Raw genomic sequence first — 22469 nt, 5'->3', positions numbered from 1 at the left:
AGCATAATTTACCAGCTCTCATTTGATTTCCTGACATTACACTCTCCTCAAACTCCCACTCACCCATACAAATTAAGTACATTATTAAAAAAGCAAGTCTCTTCAGAGCAGAATTTAAGTGAAAATTTAGCTGCTTATCTGCTCATATTCACAGCATTTTATCCACAATGTATTACCTGAGTTATGTCTTAGAGTCACTTTTCAAAGAGATTAAACTACATGAGCTGTATTCATGCCATTAAATCCATACGAAATTAACAGAAACACCTTCTTGTACTAAAGGTTTAACATTTATTATGCTGCATGTTAGCTTTGACTAAGTGTTTTCCCCATGACAGATAACTAAATATCTTGCTTTACATTAAACCGGTTTAACTTCCATCACTTCTACAACACACTGCTAAATGTCCATTTCTTAATTTTCATTTCAGGAATATACGTGAATGTGGTTTTATTGTCCAGATTCAGCTAAGAACAAGGCATGCAAGAATTGTATGCAACACATTAAATTATACTGATTGCAACATTGCAGTGCAACTCAAAAAAAGTTGACTTCTCACACAAAATATGCTTAATTTGTGATTTGAACCTGATTAAATCAGGTTAGAAGGGACCTTCTGGAGGTCATCTAGTCCATCCCCCAATCTTGAGTAGGGATACCAGATGCCCAGGAATTTGTCTTGTCAGGTTCTGAGAATCTGCAAAGCTGGTGAATCCACCACCTCCGGGTAACCCCATTATGAATGCCGTGCCCACCTCTTTCAAACAGAGCTGCTTCTACTGCAACCTGTGACTGTTGCCTCTTGCTATTTTGCCCTAACACAGATGATATTGCTGATTGCGACTCTCAGATCCCAGTTTTTACTGTGGTTTCATACAGTACACGAACTTGATCATCAGGAAACCTCTAAACTGAAAGTTCTCCAATGCAGAACCTAACCCTGATTTGAAAGTTTCCAATTCACAGTAAAGTCTCAGATATTGCAAATTCCTTGTCTTAGATCTTTTGGATAAACAATTTTAACCACTAAAAATAAAGTTGTTAGTAAAAAAAACCTGTAGCAATCCTAAACATCTACTATTTATCAGTTTATCATCCTTTACCATTACAGAATTTCACAGGAACAAGCCTCTAGGAAGGAAAACTGAAACAGGTTGTAGCATGCACATTGAATAACCACAGCTGATGCCTCTTTTGCTTCCTCAAGCAGTTGTCTATACTGATTGACAAAGCAGGATGAGGTCACTGTACACTGTTACAGAAAGCCCTCTTTCAATTTTTTGCTACAAGGGTGCTGAAAGCCTATAGGCTGTTAAAAATCTAGGTTTTTTCCAAAATGATCTTTTAATACTAGAACAACTAGAATCTCATTTCTTTTCATTTTTACTGATGAACTGCTACCATATCAAACTACGGAAATATTTTTGAGCTTAGAACAATGAATTCTCTTGACCTTCCCCCAAAAAAGAAAACACATACCTCCACCCAACATTTGTAAGCTTTTTTTGTAGGGAGGAAAAAAAAAGTCAGTGACCTACATCATCAAGATCTGGCTCAGATACACTATGATCAGTGACAGCTCCTTCCTGAATCAATGAACAGAACATCTGAACAATACTATAAAGATGACAAACTGAAGAATAGTAAAATATAAACAATTAATTTTATTCTCCTCTCTTGTTCCATTGGCATCTACAGGAGAATTCAGCTGTTCAACTTTCTAAACAGAACTTTAAAAATTAGCATGCATGAAATTACTAGTTTGTCTTAGGCATAAGGTTTTCCTTATTAACAAAGTAATTCTGAAACTTAAATAAAAATAATTTTGATAAATACCTTTCCAAACAAACAAAAGAAATAAACAAGAAAAAAATATATCTCTATGAAAACAACATCTTTTTACACTGTTGTATGTATGAGATGATAAACCACTACTATTTTTTAGCATGCTCATTTTAAATGCTAGAGAAGATGCATACAATTGCTTTATCATCAGGTAGAGGTTACAACCAGCAGCATTTACTTCACTTGAAACTAGACTTAAGATATGCAGAATATCTCCCATCTATCTTCAGTTTTCAAAAGCTGTATTTCATTCTGACATTTCTAATATAACTGATTGTTTGGACATTAGCAATTCAAACACAAAAAAAACAGTAGGAGAAAACATTAGTTCACCTTGATTAAAATCAAACCCTGTACAATAAATAATTTATCATAGAATCAGAGTGGTTTGGGTTGGAAGGGACCTTAAAAATCATCTAGTATCCAGTCATCATGTGCAAAAGTGAGAAACTTACCTGATTTAGAATTTAATGTACCATGATACTATCATATTTTATATTAAAGATAACACATTTGCCTCCCATTTCTCATTTATTTGAAACCTCCTCTTCAAATCTTGAAGAATTACTTCATATTTGCCATCTGCGTTTACAGATGGTAACCATTATCTATGTAACCCCTGACTTCAAGCAGACCTGTACAGAAAAGTGTATTAATAACATAACTGAAACTCAACAGTAAAAACACATACAGGAAAAATACAATTAAAAGAAATCCATACTATTAAAGTATCAATGTTCTACTCTGCATCATCTAAGAAAGCACCATTTTATACAAGGCTAATCTGACAGACAGAAATCAGCTGTCACTTCAGGGGTTTCCACTCCCTTCCTTGAAACTAAGACATCCAAAAGTTTATTAAGTTGTATGAACCATAATTTTATTTGGTATGAAAAACATTTCTACTTACAAAGTGTTGGATAGTATAATACCATCTTATTTGTAGCAACTAAAATAAAACTACTCCACTCTTCCAATAGTCCCAAACGATTTCAGGTTTGGGTTGTTTTTTTTGTTTGTTTGGTTTTTTTGTTTTAAACACAGAATTCAGCAAAATGTTTAAGAGCAGTAAAGTGAAAACTAGAACAAAATTATTTTCCTACTTAACCTTCAGAATAGATTATGAAAATAGAATATGCACCAGCACTGCAAGCAATGCTTCGGTTCACATTTATCTGACAACTACATAGAAAGAGCGTTCCAGTACTCGCAAGAGAGAACTCCTGTACAGTGTATGAGTCTTATGTAAGCGTTCTCACAGATTGTAGGTGGTTGCTATCTTTTCTTAACTGCTGAAGACAAACGCTTCTTTTATTTTTAAACATTTTATCTTCAAAAGACAAAGTATATTTCCTTAGAAAAATCTTAGAAGGGGAGAAAATACATACTTCCCTGCCACTTGAGACACTAGAACTGGTATTTTATTTGGCACAAACTGTGAAATCTGGATGACACTTAGGTAGTAAATCAGATTTTAGAAATCTGCTGGAAAAAACAGGTCAAGAATCACAGTGCATTCAAACTCTGGCCAAGTCAAATGGCTGACCTTAACATTGCTCACTCACGTAGATCTGCAAGGAACTTAGGTCAGTATACACAGTGCAGTATCAAATTATTAATAGTCACACCAGATTATATATTAGCAATACCAGGCTCCAGTACAGAATTTATTACAGAATCATGGTGTGAACATCAGCAGTCAAATCACCTAGGTTTAAGTTTCTCCATTTATGAAACTCAGTAAAATTTTAAATTGTATAGCTAGCAGTTTGTAATACACCAGAGTCTTTAGTGGGAAGAATACCAGAATTGCAAAATGTTGGTTTTTTTTTTTTTTTTTTCCTTCTTCTTCAGTGTGTCAGGAAACAGTAGAAGAGACACTTAAAAAGCTTAAGCACTGCATCCATCAGGTTAGCTTAACACTTGCCAGGGAAGGTCATTTGCATTACACTCTTGGATCTCTTTGTCAATGCCTAGAAAGACTTTAAAATCTGTACAGGGGGGATGATGATCTCTAACACTATAGTGGTTAATATGCATTTAGGGGACTGTTACAGTTTCAAATATTACTTCAATTTGAACAGTAAGCATTAATGATTTGTATCTGAGATAATGTGCTAAGTGACAATATGAGACTAACTTGGCAACTCCTCCTTCCATCTCATAAAAGAAGGGCAAGGACTATGCTTTCAGAATGCAGCCGGCCCGATAGGGCTATGTATGATAGATATGCCTAGAGTAAACTTCCTTCAGACCCTTGGAATGCTCAGTACCTCCTTTCTCCACAGGATCAATACAAGTAGGACTTGGACATCAACATTCAAAATACACAGGAACATTTAGCTCACTGAACAATACGGTAACTATAAGCTAAGAGAGTCATTTCCCAGAGACAAGAACTGGGGATGAAATACCCGCTTCAAAGAGAGGAAAAGACGCAGTATTTTTAAAGGAGGACTCCTCTTGGCATGCTGCCTATCAGCAAGGGATTAAAAGAAAATTAAGAAACAAATAGTAGGGTTGGCTGCAGGAAATCCATCTCAAGTCAGTTCCTGGAGCAATACCAAATCTAGGTGTCTGCTACTGAGACAATAACGCTCCTTAGTCTAGTACATAGTGGTTTCTCTGTGACCTCTAAAATGCAGCATCTTCTATTTGGTAGATAATAGCACATATCATATATGCACAATTTCATTTCAGCTGTGCTTACATCCTATTATACATGTGAGATCTTACGAAATTCCTACATGAAAAACTATTGGGGCTCCCTTTATAATTGTTCTGAATACCTTTTTCTGTATGTCCATACATATTTTTTCCCCAAACTCTAAGGACTACTTATATTTCATTACAAAATCGAAAGACAAATAATAATAATAATAATTAAAAAAAAGCTTTGGAAATACTTACAGAGTGTCTAAAAGCCACTTAAAGCTATTCCTCCAAATCACTAACCTGTCCTTCACACCATGTCTCATATACTGGTGTTTTTAAAATAGTAAAGATGTAAAAAACAAAAAATAACCTTTTGCATTTAGTACTGCAATTTTAACAATAAACTGTTACAGAAAAGTTCTTTTTTTTTTCTTCTTTTTTTTGTTTTCTCAGTAGGTTTCAAATCCACTTACTGAAATAGCATTTAGAACCAGTAAAGATGAATATATGACTGAGTACAAAATGAACAGACATGGAAAGTACATGCTATTAATAATGATCCAGATTATCAGTAAATTAACCGAATATGTTCATCTAATTTATTTTTGACATTCATCAATTTCACTGATTGGAGAAAATGTCTCAAATTGTTTGCCTCTGTTGCAAGAACAATGCTTATTCTGTTGAGATTTATGCCCCTCACTTCGTGTATTCCACAGTGGATTAAAAGACCAACAGACGATTTTCACGAAAAAAAGAGTCTTGAAAACATTAAATCATTTTAGTATTTCACTTCACACAGTATAATGCTGTTCCTTTTCCCAAAGAGACGTAGTGTCAACACTGCTGACAACTCAGTGTTGCTTATAACTTCTGCAGTTAGTTTCTTACACAGCCTCTCTCATTGTAAGTATTTTGGATACAGTATATGAACTTTGAAATTAAAACTGACATTATATTACTACATTGAAAGAGAAATTGCAATCCTACAGTTAAAATACAGTGTTATATTAATGAAGATACATTTTGTGGTAAAATATACCGCAACAAGGATTTAAATCATATGGCTATTTTTACAAAGGTAATTAGACAAAAGCAGAAAAAGATGAGAAATATCAACGGCTGACTAACTATGAGTAATGATCTTGGATTATGCATTATCAAAACCTCACTGTTACTATTCATTTCTTTAAAAAACAGTGTGCAGAAGTATATGACAGAACTGAGGTCCTATCATGCTTCTCACCATATCAGTAATTGGAATGACATGCCTCTTGAAGGAGCACAGAGTCAAGACTGGACTGATAAATATTTCAGATAAATTTCCTCTTTTACTAAATTATTGAGATTAAATTTTTTAACTGTCTACTCTAGCTAAATTAATACCACTGAGCAGACACTAGAAGACCTCCAGAAACTCATTTAACACTTTTGCGTATTTCAATGACAATGCTACACTGAGATTCTCTCTATTAATTCTTAGAAGGAAATCTTAAAGTCTTAAGTCTTTGGACCGATTAAAGTCTGAAAAGAAATAAGCTACCCTAGCAAATGCATGCCATAAATTAGGTAAAGTACAGAAAATTACTTATACCTGGACCAAGGCAGGGGATGAGTCAACAGAATACTAGATGATAAATTCCTTCTTGTACCATCTCCAGGCAAAAAAAAAAAAAAAGGCGCACCTCATTTGTAATAGGAGATGCGGCCTGCTAAATGCAAATTAATTATCAGGTGGAGAGTGTGGGTCTGTGATGAACAAAGGCAGCCTCCTACAGCTCCCTTACAGCATAGGGAAGCTAAAGCTTACCCTGTTGCTGTGTAGGGCCATACAGATGATTTACCTATTTTTTTTTTTCACGTTACTGCCTTCTCAAAACTAACCTATTCAAATAACATTTGGTAGGTAAAGTCTTCTGGGCTTCACGTAACCCTTCAGTGGAAAGGATATAACTCACAGGAATGTTGTGAAGCTTAGTGTTTAAATACTTCAAAGGCCTCATAAAAATAATTGTAATATACGTACTTCAAATATCTTGGTAATACCAAAAATGGTAATTAATGATAGAATTTATCCAAGATGATAAACTTCTTACAAATATTTATAAAGCAAGCCAAGGTTCAATGAGCATAATATTCAAGTCACTAAAACAAAACCAATCCCTTCAGATGGAAGTAATGTTTAAATTGTTTACTGATTATATAAAACTTTTCAAATCTACCATCTTTCTTTAAGAAACAGTTATGAAAATAACTTTGCAGGATGCACCAAAATCAATAAACAAACAGTCTGATGGACCAAACGAAACAGTAGAGTCTAGGATTAGCTGCCTCTTAAAAATAATACACGGTCAACAACCTTCTTTAAAGAGTATGAACTACTTTCCTATTCTCTCATGTGAAAGAGAGACATCGTCACCTAGGTAGCTCTGCAAGCTCTTTAAAAGCAAGCATCGAAGCCAGCACTTATTAATCCATCCGGATAACCCCAAACATCTTTTAACACACCTTCCACTGACACAATGCTTTATAAGTAGAAGGTACATTATGCTTAACTTACAGTACAGTACTGTTTGTAGCACGAAGTTTATAAAGACTTAACTCATGTTGAAAACTCTGCATCACAGTAAGAAGATATGTTATTTCATAAACAACTAAGTCCATCCTTCCTAACAGCTGCTACCTGAGCACTCAGTAGCAACAAGAATTATGACAACAATAGTTGAAAGTATAATAAATGTTGTCCTACGACTTGTCATAAGTGAAGGACTTCCAGATACATTATTCAACAACTTTTTGATCACCTTATGAGCAGACATAATTTGATTTCATCTCATCTTTTTTGTGGATATTCTTAGTCAACAATGCTCATATTGAGGCAATGCTAAGTCATTCAGCTGGATTAACTTGATTAAATAAACACAAAGCTGTTATAGCACATATCCTCACTAGCTCTATTAAAATAAACAGCTTCATAAAAATACTTTAAGCTAGAAAGGTAAAACATGAAATAATATCTTGTTTAGCTGTTACACAAACGCACACACTGCGTATGGAAATATGCCATTTGCAAATGATCAGAAATATCTACAATCCTGGTTTTCAGTCTATGAAGATGATTTTGATTGTCAACATTCTACATTTGCTTTAATACTCTACTAAAATCTAAAATGCCTGTATTAACACTGGCAGCAAATAAATTTAGACTCAGCTTAGAAAACAACACAAGATCAGTTTTATAATACCTAAATTTAGCAAGACAAAGAAACGAAACAAAAAGAAAGCATGCACGTTATTGGTGTGCAAACAAATGATGCTTCTAGTTTCTCATCCTCATGGATCTCGACACATTTAAATTAGATCTCTCTTTTCCAATAAAACATAAGCGACGTATTTCAGAAGCAATTTATTTGAATTCCAATTAAAAAAAATTCAAAAGATCTTAATATCAGTTTTAATATGAAGCACTTAGTAGTAGTGTTCAAATAATTGCAAGCTAAACTCAGATTTACCTGCCAAAAAGCAAGTTCAATTCTTCTGGTCTATGACAGAACTTTGTGGAAGGAATTAGGAAGATAACACATGCTCCATGATTTTCTGCAGCCAGCACACATAAACAGTGTAGCCAGCAGAATCTATTTATGTAATTGAAGTTGACAACATATTTAAAAAAAAAAAAAAAAAATCAAAACACAAGTATTCATTTTGGTTTTATAAAAGCACTTGATAGCTCAAGTCTGGAGTAAGGGTCAAATATTTATACGAACACATCATACGACTGCTAAACATTTTAGTGTCATGTCCTAGAAGTGGGCATTTATTAAAAACAAGGAAGAGAAAATATACAGAGCTTTTTAGAAGAGGTGTTCTGACAGTTCAGAAAATAATTAATTAGTAACTTTTATCAATAAATGGTTCATAATCTTCAATAATTCCTTTATGTGTTCAGAGTCCTTTAACAGCCAAAATCCTGATCTTAAAAATGAATGTTGGTAGAGCATCTAAGGCATTTCAGAAGAGGTTAAATTACTCCATGATTTCATTTGTTTGCTTAGCTACTTCAAGATGTTCCCATTTATGACTAAGCTGCAGGTGCTATTCTGTTTATTTTAGTGCCTGTAAACCAAGCCCTTGAATTGAACAAAGCAAGGAAAGCATTAGGATTCAAGTCAAAGAGGAAGGAACTGCAGGACTATTTCCTGTTGAACATGCTACTTTATACCTTGCTTCATAAGCATGACTGAACATTACACAATCATTTCTATAAAACGAAATTTGTTGAAGAAGATATACTTTGCTTCTTTTTATTTCTATACATTGTTACAGATATTAGCAAAATTTTATTATCATAATTGGTGTACCAAAGACTGATATTTGACCTCTTAAAAAAATACAATGAACTTCTATAGGACAGAATTTAACTTATTATTCACATTCAGCAATAAACTAAATGCTAATTAGACATGATTTCAAAATAATGTAGCATAATTAGGGATTATTAGCAACTTCAACTTAGGGGATCTTGCAAATATCAAAATGATTATGTCTGAACTGCAACTCACTGCACTCATGCAGATGATACTCAGTTAAGTAGTCCCTATTCATAACCTTAGGACAACTTAGAAAACCTCTCTTTCACAAACCTTTTGCTGCATATTGACTTGTACCAACACAGCTACTTTCAGTTATTAACAATGCAAACAATAACTTGAATTAGCTCCCATGGAAACCAGTCAACTTGTTGCTCTTAACTTCTGAAACTAAAACTTGTAAAGTTTAACTTGCTAAGGGATGAAAGAAAAACTTAGAAGGTGACAGATTAATGTTTAAATTAAAAAAGATAAAAATCAACTTTCTGTACATCTTAAGCAGCAGCTATTTACCATGTGTTCTTTATTTGATTTATGCTAAGTGCTTAGAGTTCATCTAAAATATTCTCTTTTCTGTTCTTTTCTTATTTATATCACATAACCACCCTGTACAAAGCATGGCAGAGCATTATGATATGTATTTAACTGTCCCAAATGACTGGTTTTACTTTGCAAGTTATTAGAAGTATTTAATCTTCTCCTCTATTCTATTTCCTTTAACTAGAAAGAAAACAGAGGCCTAGTACCAAACGATTAACATGTCTGGTTTACAAGTTCATGGGACGAGCTCTTCTTTTCAACAATTCAATTTACATTGGATGACGTGACACATTTTGAATAGCAACAAAAGTACGATTAAGGGCTAATTAAAGAAGGTGATGGAAGTTTTAAGATTATTTTTTTATAGTTCTGCTGTCCTGCTTAGACAAAACCATTGGGTAAGCTGCAACCATAAGATTTTGAGGGCTCTCCTAGCGCTCCCAAAGATAACTCACAGTTAGCTACATACATTAAATACATGTATTCATCACATGCATGCTGTGTGGGTACGAATGCTCATCTTTCTCAACTAACAGAGGCAGTGACACAAAGTTTTGGCAGTCCTGTAATACCACTTTATGCTATCACCAACTCTTCTACTCAATACACGTAAATTATTCTCCACTGTATTTGTCATTATCTTAGAATCAGAATGAGGTCAATATACTTCTCATTTCTTACAGCCAAAGCTGCTACTGGAACTGGGCAAATATGTTTATTTGCTTGGCTTAGAAGTATTACTTTCTATTACAAACTTTTAAAAGCACTTAAAAGGGAAAGAGCACAGTTAGTTTATCACTTGTATACCAGCTATCATTTAGATTTGTGGCTTCAGGAGGACCTCTTGCTCCTCAGTCTTCAACTGATGCCTTCTCCAAGTTACACCTACCAACATAGCAGGGTTAAAGAAAAGTTATTACACCTTATCTGGAAGCAAACAGAACAGTGTCACATTACATTTGGTTACAGTGAACCACTGCTCAACTGCTCATATCCCACATTGTATTAAGTGACCTAATTTTTTATACAACACTGACAAAAGGTCAGAACGTGAATGCAGTTACATCACTTGTAATAGATTTACACCTTGCAGTACCTTCCCAAGAATTAAAGTGGGCTTTTTTATAGATCCAATAAGGATGCAGACTAAAAGAATGCTAAATTCCATGCAATCAAGCACAGCCTTTCAGGTAGGAAAAAAAAAAAACCAAACCACAACCCCCCAACCCCCAGCTTCCTAAACATTGGAAATTAAGCATGAAGATAAACAACAAACATAGTATTATGACTTTAACAGAAAAATAAATTTTGTTAAAGACAAAATAACACTCTTTACCAAACAAAAGCCGAACTTTTACTTCTCAAATCAAGAACATTTCTTCTAACAAGGCCAATAATACTCTCTGTGAACAGGGTAAGACCACAGGAAGGAATATCACTTATTGTTTCTTTATAAACACAGAACCAAGATTGTAAGTGATCAAGCTTAATCCCCAGATCAACACCCATATTCTAAAATAATCAGAGAAAGTATGTTATTAGTATGGTGCCTGAAAACTCTAATGTTCTAAACAGTTTAATGCTATAATCCACGGTCCATGCCCTCGGTGCTTTAAGAACCAATTTCTCACGATCTCCAAAGCTAAAATGAACTTGAATTCCATTTTCCATACTGAAATTAGCTAAAGACTAATAGGGCAGAAACTCTGGGTCAGGAGAGTTTATGTTGCCTAAGGCCACTTTCAAAGAAGTCTTATCTGTTAAACTATTGTGTGTTCCAATACTTCATTCCCCACAAAGCTGCTTGTTTAAAAATAAATAAATAAATAAGAGATAGATGGTAACCATAAAATTGTTTACAGTAGATTTCTGCTACACTTAACAGCTGTAACATCTAAATTCTGTATTTCTTGGGATGTTCCCATAATAGAACTTGAAGTGAAAAGCAGCCATTAAACCTTCCCCTTACAAAATGATCATCAGTTATCTCCCTCAGTTACAAAGGGGAGAAAAAAGTCCTGTTTATGCAGAAATGGCAGTAACCAAGAACAAGTTGATCAAGGAAGAAACATAACGGCCTTCAGAAATACTTAAAATCTCAAGAACCACTCAACAGGAAGTTAATAAACATAGAAAAAAAGGCCTCTTGTATTCAAAGATATAAATTTTGCATGCATAGACTTAAAAATGGGAAAGCCTGACTGCAACAAATTATTTCCTTCACTCTGGTAAGACTAATTATTTCCAAAGATCATCTTTAAGGAAAATAATATTTAGAAATTCACGATGAAAGTAATAACACACACACAAAAAATCAATTTAACACTGATATGATGAGTGTAAAAAATGCAGACAGTCTGTACCCACCCTCCCCCCCCCCCCCAATTTAAAGAACAGGATATTTCTGAATTAAAAGGGAAGAAACACTATTACTGAAGTCTGCTATACTAATATAGAAAGCTGCTGTGCAACACTGCCTTATTGTTACAAAACTTAAACAGCTCTTACTAAAGGTTGTTCCTTAATTCAACACAGAACACCTGCCACCACTAGAGTACCTACTTCAAACATTTACAAAAATTCAACTATAGCTATTGACTAATTAGATCCAATAGCATAGTGACTAAATACAGGGCATTTCTGTTAGATCCACCAAGTCCACTTGCAATTGTGCTGACAAAATTACCAGTCTCTCAGATGTTTTTTCACCACCCAATTTCTAGTTATGATGATCCTGTTCACACTGCTGGGTCAGCTGTTGGCATGGGTGCTCCTTATCCACAGAGAGTTCAATCAATCAGCTTAACGAGTTTGAACAGAGTTACCTTTGCTAACTTGGCTAACCTGAACTGAAATGGTTTAGGAGAACAAACCTGAGCAGGCAAACATCTCTGGTAGGGCTGGGATGAGAGGCTCCACCAAAAGACAACATGTATCATCTTAATCATGTTTCAGTAAGTTATGTGGCTGAATAGTTCTCTTCCACATTTGAAGTACATTTTCAACTGAGGGAGTAAGCTTCATGAGCTTCAGTAAGCCAAAAAAAATCCTTAAAACACAGGCTGAAATATTTTTAATGTATTTTCCTAATATCCTTCTGCATAATGCTAATGAAAAAGCTCTTACTGAACATTTCATTTCATGAACACTTCAAAACTAGAGTAACAGTCAATTTACAAACTCATGAGCCTAAAAATACGTCAAGCCATAATTTCTCTCCTACATAATGATTTTATTTGTATACTAGACATTTTCAGTCTTCGGCAGCATAGCAGAAAATATACTTGCTTTAGTATTCCTTCTGATACATAAGACACTTCCATCACTTAACACTCATCAAATGTAATTTATTAGGGTAAGTGTGTTTCAGAACACTTGGGTTAGGTCCATTTACTAACACTAAAACACACAATGTATTTAATAATGAATAAATCAGTAAAAAAAGGCTGAAAGATCTAAGCAATGCCACTCTTTACTCAAAGGTACATTTTTTGAACAGCATTAAAAATATTTTTGCAAAAAAATATACTACAAAGGTTTATTAGAAACCCTGTTGGAAAACTACTGATAATCTAATGAAAGTAAGATATTCATTAAATAGTATCTCGTCAAATATAATTACCATAGCCCAAGTTTCTCTTTTTCTCTTGCCTTATTTTCATTATTTCTTTTCTGGCAGCAGATCATAGTTCATTTCTTCCCCAGATCATTTCAGTACCTGCTTTCCTTCTCAATTCCTCTTCCTGAATTCTCTATTTTTTTTTTTATAACCTCCATCTATCATTAAATCACTTCTCATTTCAGCTTCCACTTTACCCATCAAAAATGCTCTGTATACCATCCTTCCTTAATACATCTTTTCTTCTCTTGACCATGTTCCACGGCCAGCCAGCCAGCATAAGGCTTTCAAAAGCCTACCTACAGATGCCAAGAAGCCACAGACAGATCAAAGAGATGCTACGGAATTCTATCTTTTGGACTACCTTCTGGCCCCATTACTGCCCCAAGTACTTGAGAAACAGTAGATTTAGAACTGTGCCTACGTTCAAGAGCCTCCTCCTGTCAACTATCAATCTGTTTAGTCTGCAGAAAAGGAAAGTACCTTCTAGGGTTTTAGGCATCCTCCATTTCAGATTTCTAGTTTGTCTCCATCTTGCCCCCCTTTGCTCCTGCTCAGAACTTTCTCAGGGCAGAGAAAGATGAACTCTTGGCTGAAGTAGGTTGTTACCATCTGCATTTCACCCTTTCCCAGAGATTCCACCCTTCTGCTCTCCCAGTTCTGCATGATGAGTTTTTAAAATCAGGCATATTTTTACAGGACCTGGTAAAAGAGCAGTCAAATGGTTAAACTGGCAGAACAGAGGAAGGGTGGAACATCTGGCAGAGGAAGGAGGGAGTCATTAACCACTCAACTTAGATCCACCACCACCGCCAGAACAGTTTGCCTCACCATGCTGATCCAATTGCAGAAGAAATCACCAATTACACTATGTTATTCATAGAAGCAAAGAAAGTTGGTTGAAACTGTCTACAGATGCAGAGTGAATTATTTAAAGCTTGATTCACATTGTAAGATTTAGCATTCCTATAACCATAAAGATCATTTACATTTTGCAGAAACTGATAGCATTTGCTCTATAAACCCTTTACCTTACACCAAGTGAAAGTATTTGAGTGCTGCTGTATTGACATTATCGTAAATAAGCATTACTGTAAATAATCCATACAAATTCAGAAATAATTAAGACTGTATAATAAAGTAGTAACTTCTCACGAATTAAGTATTTACTAGAAACAGAGTACGTGAGCATTACCCTCATAAACCAGATATTAAAATCCTTCTGCTGTACAGAAAGTCCAAATGAAATTACAGTATTGAATATGTTAACTAGAAAATGGTGAGGTTGTCAGTCATTCCTAATTTCACACAGTTGTGTGATGATGATGTGATTATTCTCAATATTTACCTAAACTATATAAGCCAAACTACAGAAACATTGGAAATTTTTAAAGAAATAACAGCAAGTCCCAAATAAACGACATGTTAACTGATCAACTTTGCTTTTGGAGCAATTCTTCAGTATTCCGTGATAGCGAGTATTATTAGTGCTTTCAGTACTTGCAAATTGTATTTAATTTTTGGATTTCTTACCTGAAAAAACTTCAAGGTTTGCAAAAATACATTAATCAGTATGAGTTCATGTACTCCTCTGGAGTGCAAGCATCAAATTCTGCAATTTTACTAAAAAAATCCACTTTGTATTAGTGAAATACTTAAAAATGAGAACTGACATGCAAACACACAGCTTCATTGTCAATTTTGCATTCAATTTCATAGCAAATGCTGCTACACAGTGAATGAAAGTCTGAATTTATCTGTCTTATTTTCTTACTAGGAGTGTACATAAATTTATTTCCTTCTGTTGGATGTGAAGCAAGCACAACTGAGAGGAAAATGTGTGAACAAGAATATTGCCATCCAAAAAAATTATTTTATTGATTTGAATTAATAGAAAATCTGACACATCACTACAAAATGGTGTTAAGAGCTGATTCAAAAAGATTTTTAAAATTATTTCCTAATTCACAGGCTTACAAGTCTTTAACGAAAACCTTATAAATATACTAAGTATACTAAGTATATTTATAGACAGTATAGCTGTACAAAGACTACAACTTACATATTGAAAATCATTAGCAAAACATTAAGGCATTTCTTTTGGTTACCTGTCTTGAGTTGTATTTTCCGTGGAAAGATATTTTTAAGATGATATTTTTTCAAGATATTTTTAAGGTGATATTTTTTAAAGAGAAAATCCTAAAAAAATAACCTAGCAAGTAACATGATATCATAATGAAAAAACAAACGCTCCAAAATAGTTGATTTATTAGTCCACTAAAAAACTCCTAAAATAATACACAAATGGTACAATTCAGACCGACCATAATGAACATAAAGATCCCATTAATTTCTGTATAGTAATCTCAACATACGCAGCAAGCTCCATTTGCAAATTACACACATTCCAAGGCCCTCATCTGCCTGATTACCACCAAAGAAAGATTACAAAAGCACAAATACAATGCTTTGCTTTCACACTTCCAAAGTCACTTACATACAAGAATAAAACAAGCTGAGAAAGATGGCTAATTCACAACATACAAAAATATTGATAATACACAAAACTTGTGCAGCATTTTAAAACAAAAAATGAGATTAATGGTGATGTCACATGTTCTCTCAGGTAACGTTTAAGTATAAACCCTTACTGAGGCCGTAATTCAGAATTTACACTGAATACCTATCACTGTAAAAGAGATTACCTATACACAAAATTGCAGCTATAACACTGTGGTGCAAGAAGAAATACATCCACCACAATGACATTTATACACAGATTCCTTTGCTTATGTTAAGTCACAACTATTACTTTCCTAAAGCTTTACTAACATGTGGTTCTAAATCCTGAAAAGCTTTAAGCATGTGTTCAACTTTGTGTAACCCATTTAGTCTCATAAACACATGCGTAAAGCTTTGCTGGATTACAACTTCACCAAGCAATGCCTTTTCATTTTTAAAGAAGGGGAACAAAATTAAGGATTTTGCCAGCAATACAATTAGACAGAGTGTCAGTAACTGGAATTCTATGTCTCTTCTATTTTTTTTGTGTGTAGGAAATACTGAGAAACTTGCCACTTCATGAGATGTAAGAACCATTTATGGGTATTAACTGGACTTTACTGGAATACACTTAACAACTTGAACTCTATTTTAATGAGGTTCTCTGATGAATTTTTATGAGCTACCTTTTTTACATTTATAATAAAGAATGACTGGCAAACTAATTTTAATGTCTCTAGAATTTTTAATCAAGTTTTCAGCAACTGTTCCCTAGCCTTCCAGCAGACTTCTAACATTGGAAACAAAATGTGGAAATAAAAATACAATTGTCTATCCTTTTCAGGGATATAAATTAGGGCTACTTATCTTGTAAATTCACAGTTTGAGAAGGGTAGAAAACCAGTGGGTTTTGTCTTTTTGTCTTTATTTTTAGTGTTTCGTTCATTTGTGTTTCACAAAGTCAGTGTGAAGATCAAAAATGAGCTTAACTATGACTTCTCTCTCACTTTGTTGCTTTTGGCGTCATGCCCAGGTTTAAGCCAGTTTTCAAACATTTAATTAATGGCTTTAGTCAAGTACCCAAATATGAAATCTTAAAATACTGTCTACTGAGTCAACGATCACAGAGATTCAGTTTATTGCACAAGTGCAAAACTGTTATATTAACATCTGGATTTAATAACAGTAATCTGAACACTTTAATAAATTCTGTAATGTGCATTTGCTTTGGAGTTTCAGGATATGGAAGATTTTTGTGGCTGTGGCTTTGACAGAGCCTCAACAACCCTGAAGAGTAGTTTTACAGCAGCTGTCAATCTTTACCACTGAAGAAAAGTCTGAAAAAGTTTTATTCCACAATTAATATTTTGCAGTTTAGGCTCTTGAAATTCAGGTGATAAAAAAGCTTAAGAAACAATGCCAGGAATACTGGTTCACTGTGCTCAATGCAGCACAGAGTAATTTCATTTAAAGAAGCAAACATGAAACATTCATGGTTGTGAAGTGCAAATAAGCTTAATTTCAGTTGTTGATCTCTTTTTTAGGCATGCTGCTAAAAAAGTTGCAGATACATTCACAGTAAGAAAGAAAGGTTGCCCATTTACTAAACCAGGACATGAAGCGAACGGGTTTGCTAAGTCTAATCAAACCTGCTCTTCTTCATGTAGCCTGAATGCAACCCTAAAACACACCTTACCTTCAGGTTAAAGGAAACTCCCCTATATTTAAGTGTTTCCAGTTGCTATTTTTTTGCCTAACACTACAGTTCTGGGGTTTGTTGGAATACATCAATGCTCCAGATACATACCACCTTCTGTGTATATCCAGGAATTTTTGTACGTCTTGCCGTTCTTCCATTCTCTGGAGCAGTTCTTAGCCATGAAAGTTGTGTGCAGTGTCTGGCTTTTTCTGTAGAGGTGGAGCCAATGCTCTGTTTCATCTTAGAGGGGCCTCAGCAGAAATTATCAAGGAGGCTTTAAGCTTGATGGTCTGTCTCGGTTATTCTGAAAATAAAGCAATGCCTCCCACCCCCCCAACAAAGCCCTTTTTCCCATACAAAAGATGGGGAGGGAGGGAGCAGGATCAGAATTTTCACCATTTTGGTACCAGCTGAACATCAGAGACACACAGTTCCAAAACTGAGAATGTTTTAGTTGACATAACCCAAGTTCCTTATTTTACTAAGCTGCTTGAGTCCCTTCCTAATACCTACTGAAATGGAATTTTATCAACACCCATTAAACATTCTTGGTTACTCCCTTCGAGAAAGAAGTTTCCTCTCCTCATCTATAACTGGATTTATTTAATCAAAACATGTTGGGTCTGGTGGTACTTTGGAAGTGCTGTGCTGTTAACTGCTCTGGTGCTATGTTGGTACTAGCCTGAGTCTGTAGAATAATTGTTAAAAATAAACACAATGCTACATAGGCCAAAGTTTCACCTACCAATATCAAAACTATTCACATTTAGAAAAAGTCTAACATAATCTGTGAAGGCTTGCAAGCATGACAGTCTTTTAAAAAAGAAAAAATATTATTTAATCAACATACGAATATTTAAGTAAAAATTCTAAGAGGTGATTGAAAACCACTCATATCAAATGGCAAAGCAAAAACATCACAATAACTTGCTATTAGCTTATGTAACACATGTACTATATATCCCCGAATTCCTGTTTGTATGAGAACGTATCTCTTGGAAAACCTTCCATTTTAACAGGATTATAAAACCAGCATAATTTAAAGTGATAGACTGCTCACTAAAAAACAGCAGCTTTATAAAAAACTCTGTATTTATAAAGTTTTAATTGTTTTATGAAATAGTGCTTACCTTGTATCTCTAGCCTCCTTCTATAGTGTCTGTTTCAGCACATTTCTGGTCAATTGGAAAGCAAAGATAGGAAAAACAAAAATCACAAAAATGTCACGAAGATTCTTTATTTTAGAAATTACATATTCTATTCCACCTCAGAAATTAAAACCTTACGAATACAAGTTGCTCTCAGTTTTGTGATGTCACAGTATCTTATTAGGTTAAAAATCCTTAAACTAATTTCACTATGCTCTAAGCTCATTTTTTAGCACCTTTCATATTACTACTCAAATTCTAACATACTAATTATTTGTCTTTCCAGTTACCTCTGGCAAGAATAATAGTGCTAGAGGTGCATCACCCACTCCTTTTAACTCAACTACAATACAGAAGACCAGCCCTAGCTCCTTCAAGTCCATCTTGCATAATTCCTTAGAGCTGAAATGTCTTCACACTTGGAATTATATCTATGCACTATAACATCATTTAATAACAGAAATCTATTTTAGTTTTCTATAGATTCTAATACAAAGGAACCTTTATAAAGAAAAAGAAAAGGAAACCATTCATAACCACATTTTGGCTTTTTGCTACGACAACAACTCAAACATATTTGTTCCGTCAACAACATTTCATTTATTAGTATATTTTAGAGTATGTGTGTACATATACGCATATACAGACACATATGATTATGCCAATGTAAAGCTACTGCATACTAAATTTAGAAAAGTTAAAAAAAAAAATCAGTTATCTTTAAGGCTGGCATTTATTAAATGCTGTTTCATAGAACATTAATGAAGTTTTCCAGTTTTGGTTTTGAACCTGTAGGTATTGGCCTAAAAGGTCCCATACAACGCTCAGCCTCACAATGTTGCTTTTGCTCTGAGAGATGAATCCTAATAGATAGGGTTTTTCTTATTTTAAAGCTTTGCATGCCTAAAGGCTGAAGGTGATGTTATGGTTTCTATACATATCAGTGAAAGAGGTTAAAAATTAAACATGTCAAAAACCAAACCAAAACACACGAGAAAGAGGTTACAAGACGGAAATGCCAAAAAGGCCTAAAAAAAGAAATGGCCTACAATAAAAGGTATTCCCTCTTCCTTCCAGTAATTATTTAATCAGTAATTTAAATGCCATTTAAAAAAAAAAAACAAAAACAAAAGCAAACCCACAACTAAGTGTATTTCCTATCTAATGTCATATTAATTCATAATTTCATCAATTATCTAATTTGATTTCTAGGCTAACAAGCAAGTGCTCCAATTTACTGAACACTTTACGCATATAAAAGACAAATTTGTCTGAGTATCTGTGTATTAACCTCCACCTTTAAAGCTTTTTTTATAACAACTCATTCAACAGAATCCCACAAATTAAAAATGGTAAATATTAAGGTGATTTTCATGTTCCTGTATGACTGCTCCTAAAAATTCACCTGTATCAGTAAGTTCAGTTTACTGCAGTTCTCCAAATGCAGCCAAATCATGAAAGTTGTTCTGCACTTCCAATAATGTACTAAGGATTTTCAGCTTCCAGATGTTTTTAGTTTCTTAATAACTGGTGTGATTACCAGACAGCACTCTGTCAAGTTTTAAATGCAAGTTATACCACAAAATCATAATTTGCCCTAACTAATTACACAGGAAAGAAAACTTCAGAAAGGAACTAGTTAAAATGTCAAACATTAAGAAAATAATCTTATGAAATGCCAGCTGTGCCTTTGTTGAGACCTTTAAAACATAAATTTTCAAAACCTGGGCATTCTTCCATCATAAAGGGAAAGATGTAGTGGGAGGAAGAAGTGTAATCACCTTCCCATAAACAAGAACTTCAGAACATGCTGTACTCACAGTACAGTGTAAGCTGTTTTTTTTCTTAAAAGGTGACTGATGTTAGTCTAAATCTCTTAGACAGTGACAGCAAAGGTATGAGATTTCACAGTGCTGTTTGTGAAATATGCATGAAAAGACAATTTTCTGACACTTACTCGACGATTAAATAAATTATTCATTTTAAATCCTGTAGTTTTTATTTCAGCTATACTGCCTGCTGCAGTCCTAGTATTATCTCTTGACTACGCTGAGATAGCATAACAGCAGTTTTCTGCGCTACATACTTAGAAACCAATTAAAAAAAACACATATAAACGGCATAAAGGCAAATGTATTTGCCGGCACAAAGGAAAGGCACTGCAGCACAGCTCTGTACCTTGCTCCCTCCATTCTGCGGAACGTCAGTTTCACAAGTGTTAACCGATTTACGTGCATCTGAGATACAGATCTGTGCACACAACTGCTGCAAACCCACTTGTTATTTTCCGCAGAAAGCTGATTAACCAAGGGCCATCTAAAAGCTATGTATTTCATAAACAACAAACCAAACGCTTTAACAGTCCCCGGCCTAAGGGCAGCCGCTCTTTTAACAGGTAAGCGAACCTACGCCGCAGTTGCATGGCTTGGGTTATCAAGAGCAGAGGTCTCAACTTCATTGCTTTCAACAAGGAAAAGCTTTCATTTCAATGCACGTATTTTTAAGGCCAGGCCCTGCAGTTACGCCTTTCTACCCACAGGCCCCGTACCTCACCCAGGAGTCAGTGTACCTCACTAAAATAGTAATAATAATAATAATAATAATAATCCGTGACCGCAGTGCAACAGAAGGACAATCTATCAGCGTGAGCGCGGCAGAAGCCGAGCTGGGCAGGGGTCCGGGGAGACGCACCCCAGAGCGCGATGCGCGAGGTGCCGGCAGCAGCACCCCCGCGCCGGGCTGACTCCACCTGCGCGGCCCCGCGGGGCGGGGGAGCCCCCGCAGAGAGGCCCGGCAGGGCTGAGGTCCCCTCAGCCGCCGCCGCCACCACGTCCCCAGGCGCCGGCCCTGCGGGGATCCCGCCCTCCCCCGGCGGGCAGTGTGTGTGTGGGGGGGGGGGGGGGGGCGCCGCTCCCGGCCCCCACCAGCGCGGCGAGCGGGCGGCCGCCCCTGCTGGCGCCGGGCCAGGGCGGCGAGGCGCCCTCCCACACGCCTCAGCCGCCTTAAGATGGCTCTGGCTGGCGCGAGCGGGCGGCCACCCGCGGGCGGGGCCGTGCCGCAGCCTACCTAGATGGCAGCAGCTGGCTCGCGGCTGCCGCTCACCGCCCTCCGGCCCCTCCGCGGCGGCGGCGGCCGGCCCGACCCCGCGGGCGCGGCACCGCGGCCATCCCGCCGCGTGCCGGGGGCGAGCCGCCGCCGCCGCCCCGCCCGTCACGTGACGCGCGCTCCCCCGCGGACCCCGCGTGGGGGAGCCCGCCCGAGCGGCGGCACCGTCCGCCCCCCACTCACGCCCTCGCTCCCTCGCTCACCCTCGCTCGCCGCCGCCGCCGCGGACATGTCCTCTCGCGAGCTCTGCGGCCGAGACCGCCCTCGGGCGCGCGCCCCGGCGGTTGGCCCGGGGGCGGGGGCGGGGAAGCCGCGCGCGCTGGCACTCTGCGGCGGCCTCACACGTGTGGGAGGCGGGGGGTGAGGGGGCGGGCGGGGGGCGGGCCGGGCCGCGCCGGGCCGGCTGCATCCGGGTACTCGCGCCCCTCACGGCGGGGCAGGTGAGGGGGCGGGCGCTCGCGGCTTCTTGCTCTGCCGCTCGTCCCGGCTGTCCTCCAGGCGCCGAGGGGGCCGCTCCGAAAAATGTTCCGGGGGTCCCTCCCCCAGGGCCTGAGGTAAACCGCCCCCCTCCCTCGCAGCGGCCCCTCGCCCGGTGCCCCTCCGCCACGGCGGCGCCCCGCGAGGGCTGTGACCGCCGCCCGTTCTCCGGCACCTCCTCGCTCCGGACGCACCTGGCCGGCAGCGTCGCGCCGGACTAACCCCCTGCCCCGCGGCTTGGCTCGGGGATGGCAGGGCCCAGCCGAGGGGCCCGGGGCTAGGCGGGACTTACGCAGCGCTGGGGCGAGGCTGGGGTGAGTAGAGCGCACCTCCCCGCCGCGGCGGCACGGCCCGGGCCGGTTCCACAGAGCTTTCCTCCAGGTGCTGCCGCGCACGAATTTGAAATTCGGAGCAAAACTCAGGGCACGGCTTCAAACTTCGGCTGTGCAAACAGACGTAAACAAGATGGGACTCATGTGTTTTCCCTTCAGGCTTAGCTATAAATGTC

At 37.3% G+C, this 22469-nt stretch overlaps 1 protein-coding gene across 8 annotated transcripts in view; it reads right to left on the bottom strand.

The window, feature by feature from the left end:
- Positions 1-21806, bottom strand: part of MRTFB (myocardin related transcription factor B) — an 85069-nt gene extending 63263 nt beyond the window's left edge. For 3 of the 8 annotated variants that reach the window (XM_041120252.1, XM_030002157.2, XM_030002158.2), the window contains exons 1-2: positions 21688-21806; positions 18362-18406 (exon numbers count right to left, since the gene is read on the bottom strand). Coding sequence is in view for 2 of the 8 variants with exons in the window: in XM_041120253.1 (XP_040976187.1) it covers positions 12285-12343 (59 nt within the window). In the remaining 6 variants the exon portion in view is untranslated. Of the gene's footprint in view, positions 1-12284; positions 12439-13513; positions 13733-14563; positions 14654-17339; positions 17536-18361; positions 18407-21445; positions 21571-21687 lie in introns of those variants that run through there. The other 5 variants (XM_041120253.1, XM_041120251.1, XM_030002155.2 and 2 more) reach the window with 5 other exon arrangements.
- Positions 21807-22469: the final 663 nt, after the last annotated feature.

The sequence above is a fragment of the Aquila chrysaetos genome, chromosome 25 (assembly GCF_900496995.4).
Source record: "Aquila chrysaetos chrysaetos chromosome 25, bAquChr1.4, whole genome shotgun sequence".
Lineage (NCBI taxonomy): Eukaryota > Metazoa > Chordata > Aves > Accipitriformes > Accipitridae > Aquila > Aquila chrysaetos.
Note: the sequence above shows the minus strand (reverse complement) of the source record. Positions and strands in the feature narration are given on the sequence as shown.